This window comes from Ambystoma mexicanum, chromosome 11 (genome assembly GCF_040938575.1).
Source record: "Ambystoma mexicanum isolate Mex_15411 chromosome 11, UKY_AmexF1_1, whole genome shotgun sequence".
Classification (NCBI taxonomy): domain Eukaryota; kingdom Metazoa; phylum Chordata; class Amphibia; order Caudata; family Ambystomatidae; genus Ambystoma; species Ambystoma mexicanum.
This window is the reverse complement of record NC_090934.1, coordinates 831696117-831714235: the sequence shown is the minus strand read 5'-3', so window position 1 is coordinate 831714235 and position 18119 is coordinate 831696117. Positions and strand designations below refer to the sequence as shown.

At 43.9% G+C, this 18119-nt stretch overlaps 1 protein-coding gene across 1 annotated transcript in view; it reads right to left on the bottom strand.

The window, feature by feature from the left end:
• Positions 1–18119, bottom strand: part of OTOG (otogelin) — a 1239067-nt gene that overhangs the window by 247586 nt on the left and 973362 nt on the right. Inside the window, exon 45 of the mRNA XM_069625375.1 lies at positions 10449–10547. Within this exon, the coding sequence (XP_069481476.1) occupies positions 10449–10547 (99 nt within the window). The remainder of the gene's footprint in view (positions 1–10448; positions 10548–18119) is intronic.

The window sequence follows — 18119 nt, the reverse complement described above, 5'->3', positions numbered from 1 at the left end:
TTTACTTAAAGGGGTGCACTCGGTCTAGAGGCAGTTGTCAGACCACACAATCCACCCATTAGAGGTCAGGCAACCGATGCACCTTACTTGCTGCTTTTCCATCAACACATGGCTACTGCTTCAGCTTGCCAGTGGTGCTTGATTCGTTCCAATATATCACACCATCTTGACATTTTACTGTGGCTTGGTTTGCCACCATGCACTTGTTGCTTTTTCTTATATCTTCCTGGCTCTTGCCAATGCTTAGTTTCTCATAATATACAGTTCCTTAAATTCTCTTGGATCTTGCCAATACTTGTTGAACAATATTTCTTGTGGCTCCTGCCAATGCTTGTTTTCTCATGTTATACAGTTTCTCTTGACTTTTGCCAATGCTCGTTTTCTCACATCATATAATTCCTTGAATTCTCTTGGCTTTGCCAATGCTTGTTTTCTCATATCATACAGTTCCTTGTAACAGGAAGTTTCACAAACTTTCTTTCACTCCGATCGATATTCAAAAGTGCTCAAACTAGCTTTCACTCTGATCAGTATTCAAAAGTGCTTAATCTTGCTTTCACTCAAAGCGGTATTCAAAGAAATAAATACTTGCTTCCATTCAAATCAGTGTTCATTGCATGCATTGCATGTTTGCCTGCCATCCCGGTGTTCCCCCTGCTTGGTACACTCACCGGTTGGACCTTACCGCTTTTCCACAAGGTCTTCTTCGGCCACAAGTTCTCTCTTTTCGTGTGGTGCCTTGCTTAATCTCCTATTGGCTCTCTGTGGCTTCAATCACCCTGCGATGCTTCTCCTGCATTTCGGGATTCACATGACCACTTAGCTGGGTCACGCCGGTCTTCCTCACGTAGTCTGCCACCGGCCTCCAGCGTCCTTCAGCTTCGCTTCCAACTGCATTCACTCTGCATCTCCCAAAAGGTCTTGAGCGCTGAGTTGCCAAGCCGCTTTTCCCGAGAGGTCTGCTTTCAACCAGCAGTCCATAGCCCTGCTTCCACAGCTGACTCCATTTCCACAGGACTTCCTGCTTTTAAAGTACCTGCCACCATGATTGGTCCAAAAAGGACTAGATTGCTCACTGTTGAAATGGTAGTCCTGCATTACTCTTGCTGGTCTCCTCCTCATCCGAGTACACAACTGATGTCTGTCTGTGTGTGTGTGTGTGTTAATACAGTGAGCATGTGTTTCTCTAGTTGGTTTCTTCCTCGCCCCAATACCAAGCTCATGTTTCTTGAGGATTGTTTTAAGGGAAAAAAGGGAAAGGACTGACAATAGCCTATGAAGGCTTTAGGGACAATTGACTCATTATGAAAGGTAAATGGGTCATAGAATGTCTCGCCCAAGGGGACGTCTCCTCCCCACTCCCCAAGTCTCCTCCACCCAGGTGATCATCTCTCGCATATCCACTGAGAGAGTCAGGATATAAAAGCAATGGCCTTTCCCTGGCCACCTGAGAGGAGGATACATGGGGAAAAGAAGTGAAGACTCCCTCAGGTTCCTCACACAGCTTTCTCCCTACTTGTCAGTTTTCCAACTTGATTTTTCCCTTTTAATAGCTCATATGCTTGCACTCTGGCTTTTTTTATACACTGACTTGCACATTTTATATACTCTTTTTCTGAAGTTCCATCTTGAGCCCATCAATCTGACTTCAGCAGCTTTAATCCTTTTTTCATGTGATTTGATCTTCAACATTTGCCCCTGTATGGCAATCTCCTATTTACCAGGCTGTTTCCATGTCTAATATTGGGTCACAAACTATCTGTGTCCATTCGGCAAAATGATTTTGTTCAATTTTTTTCTTTTGAAGTATATTGCTCACATTTCCTTGCTCTGCGACCAACAGGATCTGTTGTGCTCCCTCTCAGATCATGAATTGTCTTCCATTGGTTATGGTCAGATTCTGTCCCAAGTGAAGATGATCACTCTCTGTGCTGGGCGGTTTGTATAGCTCTCATGATCCCTATAGTCTTCTTCGGCTACTATCACACAATGTATCTTTTATAAAGAATGTTCTGTTGATACTCGTCTGGTTTATTCTTTCATTTAGGATGGTTGACATTTTATTTCCCAAAGCTTCATATATGTCTCATCGGGTAGTAAGTTAAGGTGTACTGTGATGTGATTTCCAATATTAGTTCCAAGGCCAAAGCCCCTTTTTTCTCCCTGATCTTCTCTATTTTAGCACTGAAGTTTCCAATCCGGTCTATTATGGCCTTGCCCCTCGTTTCCTTTAGTAGATCTAGTTCTGCCACTACTGTTTTGACAAATGCTTTTTCTTCTTTAGATTTTCATTGGAGGGAGTTAAATTGTTCCCAATGCAAATTGTTTTGCAAGGAGTATTGCTACTAGATATGCCAATTTCCTGCTGATAGAGGCTGGTGGGAGTCATTCCTTTACATTACGTGACATTCCTGACTTCCACTGAAACAAGAGCCCTTCACTTGGGCATCCTCTATTCCATTTGATGGTATTTTTGAAGCTGCCCTTACAGCCCTTTATGCTGAAAAGGGGGCTACCTTTCAGGTACCCTGCATAATAATTTCAGCATTTAATTTCAGATAATGGTTTAAATTGGCATCCTTAATCTTTGACACAAGGCCATTTATGTTCTATGGTAAATCCTTAATGCTTCCTCATGCTGACCCAGACCTTAGTTAATTGCATTTCAGATTGATTATCCACCCATCGCTAATTGACACACATTTGAAGTTTAAATCATGTTCGCCTGGTTGTGCCTGATTATCCTTTATATCCTGCTACCACCTCCAGTTGGTGTTTGCAGAGCTTTGCTCTCACTTTCTTATTCCTTTGCATGTAGGTTGACCTTTCTAAGCTCATCTGCGCCCCAATAGATCCTTGTAATAGTCAATATACATTTCTTTCTTTTTATGCTGTAGTCCCATTTATATTTAATGGCTTCGATCTCTTCTTGCTTGTATGGAAGAGCTGAATTATTTTCCCCCTTAAGTAGGGTGTCTCTGCTCTGGCATTAGTTATTTGCTGATGCTCTCTTGAGTCCTGCAAGGATAGGTAGCTTCTGCTTCCTTGTTGCAGCTCAATTTACCCACCATGGTTGGAGGGTTTCCCCACCTGGGTGCCATTTTAATTCTGGAAATGCTTTCATCCTGCCTTTTTTAATCCCAGTTTTCATTCACTTTTCTTTTTTTTCTCAATTGTGTTTATTGTTTTAAAAGTTATACAAACAAATAATCAAAAAACAATTGTTTCTTAATGCATAAGTGTGATACATATTTGAATACATCTCAATGATCTAGTTTATGAAGGAAAATAATTAAAAGAGAAACTGAGAAGAAGGAGAGAGGGAAGAAGGAAAAAATAAATATATAAATAGATAAATAATTGGGGGGATAAAGAATCATACACGGGGGCAGATGAGCATGGGGTGTAATAAACCTCAAAGGCAGTGTTAAACAGAGACACTTCCATTTTACCAATGCCAGGGTCTGCTAGACAGGCCGGGATCGGTACACCAGCTGTCTACATTTTACACACCTTTGGCAAAGTTTGAGGAGGCCATAACACATTAATAAAGTCCTATCAGGAAAGGGGTCTTCCCTTCCCCTAGATTTCTTCAGGTAGTTTGAATGTCACTTCATCACAATTCGAGGAGCAAGACTCTTCTCCTTTAAATACAGTTACTTTAAATATTCAGTTTATCCCACTGTGTATCTCAATTAACCATATAGGGGTATGGTTCTTGCCTTTTCCTTTGACTGTTCCTATTTTTAGAAAACATAATTTTTAGATGTTATCAGTATGAGTTGTAGGTTATATGGTATGGGTGGCGTGTTAGGCAGAGACACTTCCATTTTACCAATGTCAAGGTCTGCTAGAGGATGTACGTGATTATTTCATACATGAAAATGTCGAATTCTAAAATTAAGAATTCTGCATGTTCGTAACGCAATAATCACGCACATCAATCCCCACCTGCTATGCCCACACCCTCCACCCCCCTACCATCCATACTTACCTCTGCTCCTGACTTACCTGCTGCTCCTCTGCACGGCTCTATCCCTGCAACGCGAGTTCCGCCTCCCCATTGAGAGGCGTAACTTCCGCTACAGGGTGCTTTTTTATATCTTTTTTTTTTAAAAAAAAGGTTATTTGTCCCCTGTTTCCCTTTTTAGGCATACCGGGGACACCCCCAAATTCCATTAATGTCATGTAAGTGAAGCGGGGACATCCCTGCAACCCCTACTCCGATTACTCAAAAATAAATTTATATGTGATTTTCAACAGTGCAGAATACAGCATTTTTTCCTGTTTAGGTTTTTTTATTTGAGCTTTTCCCCCAAGAGCTTGCTGGACAGGCTGCCATCGATAAACCAGCTGTCTACATTTTACACACCTTTCGCAACGCTTGAGGAGACCATAACATATTAATAAAAGTTTTGTACAGTATGATGAATCAGGGATTCAGTCACTTCTCCCCAGGTGGGTGAGGCGTTCCCTTTAAGTCTAGGGAGGTGATCCTGCTATGTGATCCCCTGCCTATGAGTAGAGGCAAGCGGAAGCTCTAGAAAGCTGGAAGCAGGAGAAACTAGGGGTGGAAAATCCCAACGAAGCGAACCAGTCTTGAGTGGTGTGACCCAAGACGGATGGACTTCGCAGTTTGGCAACAGCGCCAAGATCGCTTTGACATTGGCATTGCAGAGTAGATGCAGAGGAACCAAGAGAGTGGGAGAGAATACGCAAGCCATCCTGACAAGAAGATTTCCCATCCTCCGAGCAGGCCTTTGTGAGGCCAAACCGCCGTAGTTAAAGTGACAGAAATGGCGGGAGACCCGGGAGGGATTACGAAGATAACGAGTACCAGAATCCTACTTGTCACAGTGAATGTAAAGAGTTGAAGCCAAGAGCAAATTATCATGGGCACAATCATACCTGTCACATTGATAGTGATGTGAGAAAGTTAATTGAAGACCATTACCTGCACAGTGATACTACTCCCAGTAATAATGAAGAAATTCAAGTGAAGAACATTACTGGCCCAATAGTACTTGTCCCATTAATAGTAAGAAGTGGAGTTCAGAAGTGAATCATTACTAGCACAATCATAATCGTCCTAGTAATAAAGAGAAGTGGAAAACCAGTGTGAATCATTACTGGTCCAATCATGCTAGTCCCAGTAATGCTGAACGAGAAGAATTAAGTGAGAGTCATCATTGGCATAAACATACTCGTCGCAGTGACAGTGGGGAGTATACACTAAGTGATAACTTGTCTGTGAAGATATATATACCCTGCAATAGTAAGCGAGAGAGTCAAGAAACTGAGAAGTTTATCAAGAGTGTTGTTGACTGATCCAGCCTGGGGAGAAAATTGACATTTTACCAAGAAGGCATGAACAGTGTATTGAACCAAGAGAGAGATAGAGAGAGAGAGAGAGAGAGAGAGAGAGAGAAAGAAAGAGAGAGAGGCAAGTCATTTCACGAAGGAAGGGCCAAGAAATAAAGTTAACCTTGAAAAGCTGGAAAACTCTATTTCGGAACTTTATGAACTTGTTAAAGTAGTGACCAGGAACTACTAAAAGATGGATTATTGAAGTGACTTTTGCTGAGAAGCATAGTACAGGAGAATGAAGCCATTCCCCTATACATTTGTCCTTTTAAATAGTGGTAGGGTCAGAGCAGATTATAGTTGGACAGAGAAACTAAGGAACATCTGCGTCAGGATGTTGAACAAAAGAGCGTCCTCGGTCCTGTGTCCAAAACCCTAAACTGACCCTTACACACTAAACTCATTATGAAGGTATACAAAGGGGATTTCTGTAAGCTAGATTTCTCTCAGAATTCAAAAGTTCTAGGTGTTGAAAACAAAGGAATAAAGTCCCACCAGGAAAAGGGTCTTCCCTCCCCCTAGATTTCTTCTGGTAGTTTGAATATCACTCTATCACAATTCGAGGAGAAAGACTCTTCCCTCGATTCTCCTTTAAATACACAGTTCCTTTACATATTCAGTTTATCCGACTCTGTATCTAAATTAACCTTAAGGGGGTATGGTTCTTCCCTTTTCCTTTGACTGTTCCACTTTTTACCCCCGGTGTACTCTCCTGCCACGGTATTGTGACTTTATCACTGATACTTAAAAGGGGTATGGGTCTGCCCTTTTGTATTTGTTCTCACTGTTCCATGGTTTCTGGTTTACTTCTCTTCTCACTCTTTGTTTACTCTCCTGCCTTACTGAGCAGCTGTGGTGTTCCTCATGTCCCTCTGTCTTCTTCTCCTTTGGTTCTCTGACTGGCGGTGCATCCCATTAGTGGTTTGGCTCCCACTTTATCTTCCTTTGTTTCTGGTGGTTCCAGCTGCCTATAGCAATAAAGCGGTGAGCTTCTCTTGGCCCAGTCTCTCTTCACGCCTTCCTCGTCAGCCTCCGTGCTGCCTTCCACAGTGTGCTCGCTTCTGGCATTCCAACCAGCATCAACACAAGCTGTGTTCTGCTGCAGTCTCTGCCTCCCACTCTTATTCTATTCAGCTATGTGTGTTTTAAACGTCCTGGCATTAGTTAACACTTTTCAAAGACTAGAACACAGCGTTTGCTTACCGCTTTTGGTCATCCTCATTGTTCCACCCCTTTTCCTCATCTCATTACAAAAAAAGGTGGGGGGAAATAAGGTTGTTGCTCAAGAGAACTGGGAAATCCTTTATCTGTATCACAATAAGCCATACAGACATGGTGCAAAGGCACACAGGTGTCATAAGGAATAACATCTGAAGGTTTATTTTGATTCAGTATTTTCCTGACTCTCTGGAGTTTGTCCTTCCCTACGTGGTCCTCCTGCAGATAGCCACTCCATGGTCAGAGTCAGGTAGCTTCTGCCTTTCCCTGTCCATGTAAGAGAAGCTTCCCTCCAGAGAATCAATGACGATGTTGCTATGTTCATCACACAACGTACAAAATAATGTTGTCGAAATGGTATGGACCATATCAAATATTGGAATGCAAAGGTCCTTCTGACTATCTAATTTCACAACGGGATAGAAAATGGAAGACACAGGTATATCATATAAATCTTCTGAAGGAATGGGGGGTAGATCCCCATGAGGATACCTCTGTAACTATAGCTACCTGACTCACAGAGGAAGGTGTGAGGATTCAGAGGATCTCATCACTTCTCCTAAGAGGACATCCCTTCCCTTTGAGGCGAGGGAGGTGAGCCCGCTACGCAACATTCCCCCTAGGTGTGGCATTCAGCGGGACCTCACGGGGACAGACTCCCTTCTTGGGGACAAGGTCTCCCGTTCCATGAAGGAACTCCTTGCCCCACTTTCCTATGAACCCCTCAAACCATCACTGCCACAGAAGTCACAACCTGAACAGATCCCTGCATGCTATTGTAATACCACTTCCAATATTAGAGGCCAATAGAAATCCACTAAGAAGACAAGTGAAGTAGTAAGCCTGATGGCTCTTCTATGGCAAATAGAGAATACTGTGAAGATGGGAACTATGGAGTAAGAAGAATCCTCCAAAGAAAGAGAAGAAGGACAACGATCCTCCGATGGGGAGGCACCAGCTAAAATGCATAAACACCAAAGGAGCATTCGAGAGTCGTGTTCACCAAGCAGTTGCAGCCCAGGAAGTTCGAACCTGGGAGAGAGATGCCAGGGCATTCCAGGAAGTGCTCAGTCAAGAGGACATAATAATAATAATAATAATAATAATAATAATAATAATAATAATAAAAACATAGAGAATGAAGAGGAATTTAAGCAGTGTAGGAGCAGGCAGGGAGCCAACATGCGTCTTTGGCAAGCATTTGTAGGTGTTGGAGGTTAATCACGTGAGCTGTTTCCCATCTAAAGTACTATATCAACGGAAGGAAGTTTTGGCTCGTTTACAGACCATTCCCCTCTCACATGGATGTACCCTCGGAAAGATACAAACTCAAGAATCATGAGATGGTTTCTGGCCCTTCAGCCATTCTGTTTTACCGTAGAACACAGAAAAGGACAAGAGCATGGGAATGTGGTCTTCCTTAGTCAGTTCTCCCTTTCAGAATAATGTGAAGGCAGCGACATTAGGGGAAGGGTATGTGATGAATTAGGGGATTCAGTCACCTTTCCCTTTAAGGCTAGGGAGGTGAGCCAGCTACGCGATATCCTCCATAGGGTTAGAGTCAAGCAGGACCTCACTGGGAGAGACTCCCCGCTTGGGGACAAGGACTCCCGTTCCACCCAGGAACTCCCTGAGTTACTCACTCATGGACCAACAATAACACCAAGGATTCATAAGGGCCAAGAAGATCAAACTACTTTTTGTTATTGTGCAATGGAACCCATGATTCAACCTAAATCAATGTATGGAACCAATCCTGTAAATAGGAAAAGGGAAGGAGTGATACAGATCACTCCCTTTTCTAGAGTGTGCAATACTTTGAAGAAGAATGAACGAGTGATGGAGAGCACTTAGCTGAAAGGGAAAGAGGACTATAATCCTCCACTGCAGAGGGCCCAGCCAAGTCCCATGAAAAGAGAAGATTGTTGTCAGCAGAATGAAAATCCCAGGAGTTTCAAACCAGCGTTGTAGTGAGACCTGATTGAAACTGATTGAAACTGGGAAGTTGTGCATGCTGCGGAGGCAACCAGCTGGTATGTAAGACAAGTCAAGTGCACAGCGTTAGAGTATTACCCCCACAAGTAAACACAAGTAAACATTTCAGTGTGGTGTGGTGGGTTGAGGGGTTGCTGAGTTTCCTGAGTTGACTGGTTATTTGGTTGACAATAGTCACTTTTCACTTATAGGGAGTGAGGAGAATGTGCAGTGTGCCAGTGTCTATTGGAAGGCTAAGCAAAGAACAATGGGAGAAATATTTTTTGTGGGATAGTATCAATGCACCCACCTAAATTTGTTGTCCAAATACTCATTGGTGTTGCTTTAACTGGAACAATGCTAAACAGATACATCTGTGGCTGGGGTGATGACCGTGAGGTCACAGAATTTGAGCTCTGAACTTTGAGTAGCTCTCGACTCCTGGATTACAGCCCAGAGCCTACCAGCTGCACAAGGCGTACACAGTCCCCACAAAAGAGTATTGTGTTGTGCCAATGCAAACGTTATCAGTTATCTCCAGTGGCAGTGGAAAAACCTTTGGGCTCTTCCTCCTCGCATTCCTCAGGCGTGATTTGCCATGCATCATATTTGCGGCTTCCTATTTGTTGAACTATCCACCTCAGCAATGCTGCAGATGCTGTTGTCCACCTGACCAACATTCATCAATGTTTCGTCGGTGCCTCATAAGTGTTTACAGCATCAGATTTTAAGCCTAAAGAGGCCTTCAGGGGCAGTACACCACACCGGCCTTGGACCTTCTCAAGGAGCACTGCCACACCATACTGCACTGATCAGCATCCCCTTTGTCAGGGTGTCAAGGGCTGCCGCTTTCAAGAGAAAACACTGGTTGCTATGATTCTCTTATTTCTGTGCTTCCATTCTCAATTAGGATACTAATAATGCATTAATAATAATGCCATGGCAATTGCTATTGATTGCATAACTGCTTGATAAGTAATGTTTAGTACAATCCAGCAAAGACCTATAGTGAATGAGGATTAAGAAGAGCTAAAACATTGTTTGGTCATTAACTTTTTAAAGAAACTAAAAACCTATATATTTCACTACTGCTTAAAGTTATGTTTCAGAGATTGTTGCTATTATCACAACATTTCTTATTGCTTTTTACCTTCATCCTATTGCCAGCTCGTTGACACACATGGGTCATTGATGCTATTTAAGCAATGACAACATAATAAAAGACATAATATGCACAGAGCCAGTAAAAGTATTTAAGCAAAGGGCCATTTTGATGGGTCCCCTCTTGAAACGGGGCCACATGGCACCCCTGCTACCTCTCTGTTGGTGGTGCTAAGGCAGAAATCTAGATTCTTTTTATTGAAGCTCAAACCCTTATTCGTGGTTAGAAACTCTAAGTGACATCACTCGGGTAGTAATGAAAATTGAATAAAGGTAGCATTAATTAGCTAAACAAGCTATTCAAGGTTTGTTATTAGCAAAACCTGCTGTTTAAGTATTTTAAGGATGGTGTTGATCTTCATGGATGTGGGTAACTGTCTGTAGCCCACATTGATAGGTTGACTGCTTCTTCCCATCGACGACCCTGCTTTATACATCCAGTACATGCATACATACAATTTAAAGAGCAGGCATGTTGGTGGTAAATATTGTCACTGATAGACGAATACGTTTTTACAAGTTCCAGTTCCTTCTAGTCTTGCTTGTTTAAGACATTCACCATGCCCTCAAAGTTCACCCTACCACCTTGACCACAGGAGACGTTGCCCATTTGAAGATAGACCCAATATTAGACCATCCATTAACGTGTATGCTCTTTGTTTTCTGTACAAACTGCTGCACTGTGTTGTGTACACATCATTAAAGTAATAACCATGCTTTGTAATCTTTACCACATGTACGAGCTGGGCAGCACTTTTCCGGATCCCACGCTTCCACCAAAGACATCCCCAAGCCACACCGAAGCTCCGGACAGCGGTGCTTTTCACAAACTGAGGAAATAAAAAGAGGACCATCATTAATCAAGCCAAGTACAGGGCATAGTTATGAACTTACAGAGTGTGGCTGTCCAATAAACAGGAGGCCCGGGGCTACCTAAGCTAGAGGAACATGATGTAAGCATTGAATGTGCATCTCCATTTAGATGATGGCACCTTAAGGCACCTTCCTGATGGAAGTGATAGATTTCTCATGTCACACATATTTTGCCATATGTTGCTGTATGTTGCCTAATAAAGCTTCGAATTGTCTGGGATTGTCACCATTTGTCAATGGGGGATGTCACAAATACAGCAGCCATTTAAAGAACAGTATTTAACAATGAAACAACTCGAAATATGTCATAACATATTTGATTCAATCGTCTTTGTTGTTTTACCTCTATGATTCTGATTTCCCAAAGCTCCCACTTTAATTTTAACTAAATGCAAACTTTTCTTCACACGTCAAACAGATAGTGGCCTTCTGGGTGTATTTGCTTGCCATTAGAAGACATATTTCGGTTACAAAGGAACATGATGCCAACGTGTGTAAGTGCATCAAAAAACAATTGTGTTTTTAGAGAAACAATGGTGGCTTATAAAACGTAACTGTATTATTTATTATGAGAAATGTTCTTGAACAAAGATCAGGACCTGGGGTCTGTTCATCATATTTTGCAATAATCGGTATTCACAGAGGATGAACTGTTCCCATGGAGATACTGTAAGCACAAATAGTGTCAAATACTCGGCAATTAGTGAGAAAAGTGCATTAGATGGCGCCTTACTGGCATGATAACCGCTCAGGCGATTTGGATGGGTAGCACAATACGAGAAAGGAAACAAGCTGCTGACAGGTGTTGGCCACACTCCGGTTGCCATAGAAACATCCTTCTTGGACTGTGTACTCCATTTCTCTTGTATTCGCTTTTTTTCTAACATATCATTGTCTTGCCATTGTCTACCAGCATATGACAACTTGCCATGCCCGTCTTTTATGTCACAAATTAAAACCCAGACCAAGCACTGATAGGCATTTTCTTTTGATTTAATGTGACTAACATATGACAAAAGGCCAACATTCTCCCATGGCTTATGGCCACAGTACGTCACATGGTAGTCAACTAGGTCCAGGTCACCAGTGTCACCTTCTGGCCACAAGCATGCTCTCAGGATACAGTCTTTCCTCCTTTTGAAGCCAGTGAATCAGTACCACTAAGTTAGGAAATAACTTGCTTGTGGATTGCACAGCATAGACCACAAACTGAATTGGTTCGTGAACTAACAGGAGATATTTCACAATTCGGGGATACACTTTAGATGGACTTTGGAACAGTGAAAGGCTAGATTCTTTCTGCCAGCATTCCAACTTGTGAACTACACATTGTACAGTTGGCCTGTTATGGACTAAGCTTCTTACCGAAGAGTAATAGAAAGAATGGTTATATTTATTCACACCACATGAATGTAACCTTCCTTCTTATGAGTCTACCGTAAGACAGCACAGTGGGATAACAGACCATTTGCAGACATTTGTGTTCAACCCATGGATCACAGGTTCACGTGCGGACAAGGAGCCAATTATCCTCATGAAGTCGGTGAAATGAGTACCACTGATTTGGAGAAAAAACTCCAATTGGTGCAACAACAAGCAATTACATTATTTGTTTGTGCTGCACAAACCACAAATCGAATGGTTTATGGTGCAATATTAGCAGTATTTTCCCAAGTGAAAGGTACACATTTCTTTGACTTTGGAAGGGTGAAAGGTTCAGACCTGCCTGTCAGCATTCAACCAACTATCTACAGGTTGAAGCCAGATGTCTGGAGGAGGTGTGTTAACATCCTGCACTTTCTTACCAAAGAGTGAAAGGAAGAAAGTGTATATTAATATACAACAAATAATATAGAGTACACAAAACCCCACAAACGAAAACCTCTATTTATAACCTTTCTTGAGGGAAAGTAGAGACCTATGGGGCCACATTGCAAAACCTGTTGCATTAGTGAAAGTGCAATTTTGCAGTACAGCTACATTGGGCATATATTGCTCTTGCGTCAATATGTATTGTTTCAATGCATTTGTGCATGAGGGCACTTCCTTACTGTTGCAAATGTGTTGCATAAACGTACTGACCTGGTGCCAATGTTCTATAATACGTGTCAGGCTTTTCATTTGTGTGCATTATTCAATGGCCACTTGCCACTATGGGCGCGGGGGAGGGTGGGGTGCTCTCCCCCATTGCCTAAGTGGCGGGCCATTACCATTGATGTGCAATTACTGTGCATCAAGGATAAAGCAAACACAATGGGCCTCATTATAAGGTTGCCGGTATGGTGGCAACAGTGCCGTTACGCCACCGGCACCGTTGGCAACATACCGCCAAACTACGAGTTTTGCTTGCGGGTGCCTGACAACCCGCGGATGCACCGGCACGGTTATTAACGGTGCCGGTGCATCCTTGCTCTGCATCCCCATTCAGCGCTATGGGGAGCCCTGTAAAACTGGCACCTGCGAATGGGCAATTACTGGGCCGTAACACTTGTAATGGCCCGGTAATTGGCCATTTGCGATGCCGGACCCGGAGGGGAGTTTGGCAGTAGCCATGGCTGCCATACAGGCACGGCTACCGCCAAACTCCTAATGAGGCCCAATAAGTGCTATTACATGGCTACACTGTCCTGGCATTAGTGATGCAAGTCTGCACATATTTTATTATGGTACAATGGCATTTCTACTTGCATCAAGAGTAATGCAAGCATGATAAGTGGTATTACCTGACTATACTAGCCTATACTGAATTTAGATCAGCCACGCCACGAAACAACACCTACAATGCTTGCTTTACCCTTGGATGGCAAGTAAAAAATGTCATGCCACATTAAGAAAGCAAATGCAGAAGTGCAAGTCTGAATTTACTTTCTTAATGTGGCATGATATTTTTTACTTGCCGTCAAGTGTAAAGCAAACAATAATTGTTATTATGTGGCTAATTTGTCCTATGGTGTCACTGTGCATTTACTTTCTTACTGTGGCATAGCATTTGTTACTTTTTATTTGACATCATGGCTAAAGCAAATATGTTAAGTGTAATTATGTGGCTAAACTGGCTTACATTGGTAGCTCCAATTTAGCCATGTATTCTTTGTGTGTCATGGCATTTTTGTAATTTGCATCAATGGTAAAAGCAAACATAAGTGTGATTACTTGGTACACTGGCCTATCTTGGTATAGCCGGTCTGGATATACTTTCCTTCCGAGGCATGGTATTTTATACTGGCTGTGAGTCAGTATATGGTAATACTGGCTTATATTGGTGCTGCATGTGTGAATTTGTATGCTCACAGACAGCATGAAATTGTGTTATATACTGGCATATGTTGTGGGCAAAAGCATAATTTATTTATTATTTTGTTTAAATTTGTTTTGTAAAATGCCTAAGCCCTTAGGCATCAGGGTGCTGTTGCAGACCAGTTACATTATACAGAGCTTCAATAAACATATTCAGACAATAGACAGGCAGTATTACAAGGGAGGTTGGACGGGTATTGGTGCCTCATTGGGGTTAGGCAAATGGCCAAGTTTTCAGTGCTTTGCGGAAGGCCACATACAATTCCTCAGCTCTCAGCTCTGTGAGACGGGCATTCCAGTGGTTTACTGCCACCGAAGGGAAGCTTACCCCTCTACCTTTGGCTCTTTTCACACTTGGTATGGCTAGTTTGAAAGATTGGAGGGATATTACAGGCCGGTTAGGTTTTGCTCTTTTGATTTTCTGAGACAGGTACTGTGGGTCAGTTTTGCTCAGGCATTTGTGTGCGATTGCAAGGGTCTTGAAAATTATTCTTTCTCTTATCAGTAGCCAATGAGCCTGTTTTCTTGCTGCAGAGATGCGCTCAATTTTTGGGATGTTCAGCGCTGCTCTGAGGGTGTTATTCTGGATTACTTGTAGTTTGTTTAGGTTCCGACTGGAAGTTCCTGTGAAAAGGACATCGCAATAATCCAGTATTGCGCCAATGATAGCTCTGGCAATGGTTGTGCAGCTTTCAGTGGTGATAAATTGTCTTGCAGAGTTGAAGAGCATAGCTGTGGAAGCTGATGAGGTTGCAATGGCACAGACTTATTAGTTGAGGGAGAGCAATGCATCCAGGTAGACACCTAAGGTTTTGATCAAGTTTTGATCGAGTCTGATATTGGGATCAGGGTTCCCAGGATTCTTTGTGGATTGTGGGTACTAGATTGGTGTGAATGTTGCATTAATGAATTCAGTGAAGGGTGCTAGGGCTGTTGTGCAGTCTTTTATGATTGTTGCTGGGCAGATGTCTCCTTTGCATCTATATGGTTTAAGGTTTTTAATAATATTGGTTGTTTCCAGTTCTGAGATTTCTCTGAAGTGGAAGGTGGTATGGCATATGTGCTAGCCAGGGCCGGGAGGTTGCTAGGGTCGGTGTGATTTTGTTTTGTTGCAATTATTTCCTGTAAAATGCATATTTTATTCCTCATGGCATTCTGGATGTTGGTACATCTGGTTTCGTCTTTGGTTACTGATGACGGGGGTGTCGTAGAGGTTTCAACTTCTCTCAGTATTAGAAATAGTTCTTACGAGGTGGAGTTCGATTTGGCGATTCTGACATAGGTTTCTGCTTTCGCCTTCCTAATGGCCTGTTTGAATTTTTTGGCGACCTTGTTATAGGTCCATTTTAAGAATTCAGAGGGATTTCATCCCCAAATAGCTTCTGCTTGCCTTTTCTTAGTGTGCAGCGCTTGGAGAGCGTCAGTGAACCATGGGTTGCAGTGATCTGTGAGTTTAGGTTTTCTAAGGAGGAGTGGTGCGACAATGTCTATTGGTTTGGTGAGGGTGCTTGAGTAGAGATCTGCTAACTTTTGTGGATCAGCTGTAGTGATGTTTTCTCTAGCCAGCGGTGCAAGATAAGAGGATAGTGTGTCTTTGGTGATTTTCTTCATGCTGCGGGTAGGGAGGGGGGAATGTGGGGTTCCTATGTCAGAGATTGGAGGATAAAGGTGAGGACGTGAAGAAACAACCAAGGGATGGGCTGTTTGGAGGTGATGGTTATTTGGTTGTTTAGGTCGGCTATCCAGACTAAGGTTCTTCCTTTTGTGTGGGTAGGGGATGAGACATGGTGTCTAAACCCTAGGTCATAGAGGGCACTGCCAACACTTGTGGCTGTAAGATTGCTTACGTCATGGAGGCCTAAATTAAGGTCACCTAGAAGAATTACTCTAGCAGTGGCTTTGAAATAATTCTCTACCATAAGGTGAGTGAGGTCTTCTTCAAAGTCAAATGCCAAAGTTGGTTAGCGGTACAACACAATTACGGTAATGGAGTTTTAAGGAGCTGCTGCTAGTTTTATGGTAAGGCATTCAGAGTTTCCTTTGGTGGAGGTGCTAGTGGGTCATATGAGGAGGCAGTCCCTGTAGATGAGCGCTACACTGCCACCTCGGGCGTCTGTCCTATCACATCTGAGGATAGTGTAACCTTCTGGTAGTGCTAGGAACAGTGCAGGGCCTGAAGGTTGGTGGAGCTGGTGATGGCTAAGATGTCTAGTTTCAGGTTTGAGATTAAGTCATTAATGTCAAGAGAGTGTGCTGGTAGGCACCTAGCATTGATTAAGGCTGCATATAGCATGTGGGCTGGTATGTGTTTTGAGGGAGGGCAGGGTATGTGTGGTAGTGGATATGGGAAGCTTGTGGCTTCTAGGGTGTTTGTCCGAGCTTGGACTGGCATTGGGGCTCCTTTTCTTGTGTGGTTCCATGCTGTTGGTGTTGAGGGAGGGGTGCTGAGTGATATAGGTGCTGGTAGTAGTAGTGTTAGCGGTGGAATCCTCATGGGGCAGTATAGGGAGAGCAGGAGTAGTAGAGGTGCTGGCGTGGGTTTGTGCTCCAATGTACTCATTGACTCTCCAAGTCGGAGCTGGGTGGTAGGTGGGGTTACTGCGGTTGTTCTGGTGCGTAGCCTATAATTTCTCTCTAAGAGGGGAGGCTGGGTGCTGGCTTTAATAGCCTTGCAATGGCGTAACTTGTGCGAGATGTGGCAGTGGCTGGTGATAGTTGTGTTGGAGCTTGTTGTTTTATGGGGGGACTGGTTCAAAGTTGGTCTGGACATTAATACACCTGGTAAGTGGGCGTAGCTGGTTGTGGGGCCGTTAAAGGCTGCGTGCGGGTGAATGCGGGCAGCGTAGGAGTCTCATACATTCCTTGTGAGGGAGGCGAGGTGTGCTCCTCTATCAGGTACTAAAGGGGGTGGGCTCTGTCTGGGTGGGCTGGAGTGGGTCACAATGGCAGTGGTGGTGTGCCTCATGAATGTAAGCTGTACCTTTCAAGGTCCTGAAAATGGTTCTGTCCTTCTGGGACAGTGTGTACGTTGTACTGGGATCTGGTAGGCTAGTGAGTGTTTAAAGGGGTGCTGTAGTGGCAACTGGTTGCAGCATACGCAGGACCATGGTGTGATGTGATGGCTTGGTGTGTACTGGCAATGTGTCGGGTTGGTCTTGTGGTCTTACAGGGCTAGAGGTGGTGGGAGGGATGTGCTTGGCCAATGGCTTTGGAGAATCTGGGGCTGGGAGGAACATGCTAGGGCAGATGCAGTCATGGTGGGCACGGCATCGTACAGGTGGTATAATACTGCACCCCACAACAAAAGCACCGGCCGTATACAGCAGTATGTCGGGCTTACCTGAGGTGACGATGTCGCTCGGCACAGCGAGGTCAGTCATGGCATGTGACCGCAGTCGTAAGCAGAAGACCGGCAAAGAGCTCCTGCTGAAGCCTTGGACATCGGCCTTCAACTAAGGTCGGCTTCACTGTCCGCCGAATCTGGTCAGTCTGGTCATGTGTTGGTATCAGTCAATCGGGAGTCATCATTTGTGCAGGCACTGTTTCCTCAGTGTTCGTGGCATCCCGGCCGCCATCTTAGTATATACACGGTTGAGCTTTTCAAATAATGTGCAGTGTGTGATCCCAATGAGGAGGGGGGATCCTGAGGGGCAAGCTGCATCCAGAAGGTGCAGCGGAGCGGCAGAAAGCTCCTGCTGAAGCCTTGGACATCAGCCTTCGACTGAGGCCAGCTTCACCGTCTGGCAAATGTGGTCGGGCTGGTCATGTGCTGGCATCAGCCAATCAGGAGTCATCATTCGTGCAGGCAGTGTTTCCTTGGTGTTCGTGGCAACCCTGGCAACCATCTTAGTATATGCACGGCTGTGCTTTTCAAATAATGTGCAATGGGTGCTCCCAATGAGATGGGGGGATACTGAGGGCAAGCTGCATCCAGAAGGCGCAACAGAGCAGCAGAGAGCTCCTGCTGAAGCTTTGGACATCAGCTTTTGACTAAGGCCGGTTCCACCATCCGACAAATCTGGTCGCGCTGGTCATGTGGTGGCATCAGCCAATCGGGAGTCATCATTCGTGAAGGCAGTGTTTCCTCAGTGTTCGTGGCAACCCTGGTGGCCATCTTAGTATATGCACGGCTGTGCTTTTCAAATAAAGTGCAGTGGGTGCGCTCAGTGAGGAGGGGGGATTCTGAGGGGCAAACTGGATCTTGAAGGCGTAGTGCAGCGTCAGAGAGCTCA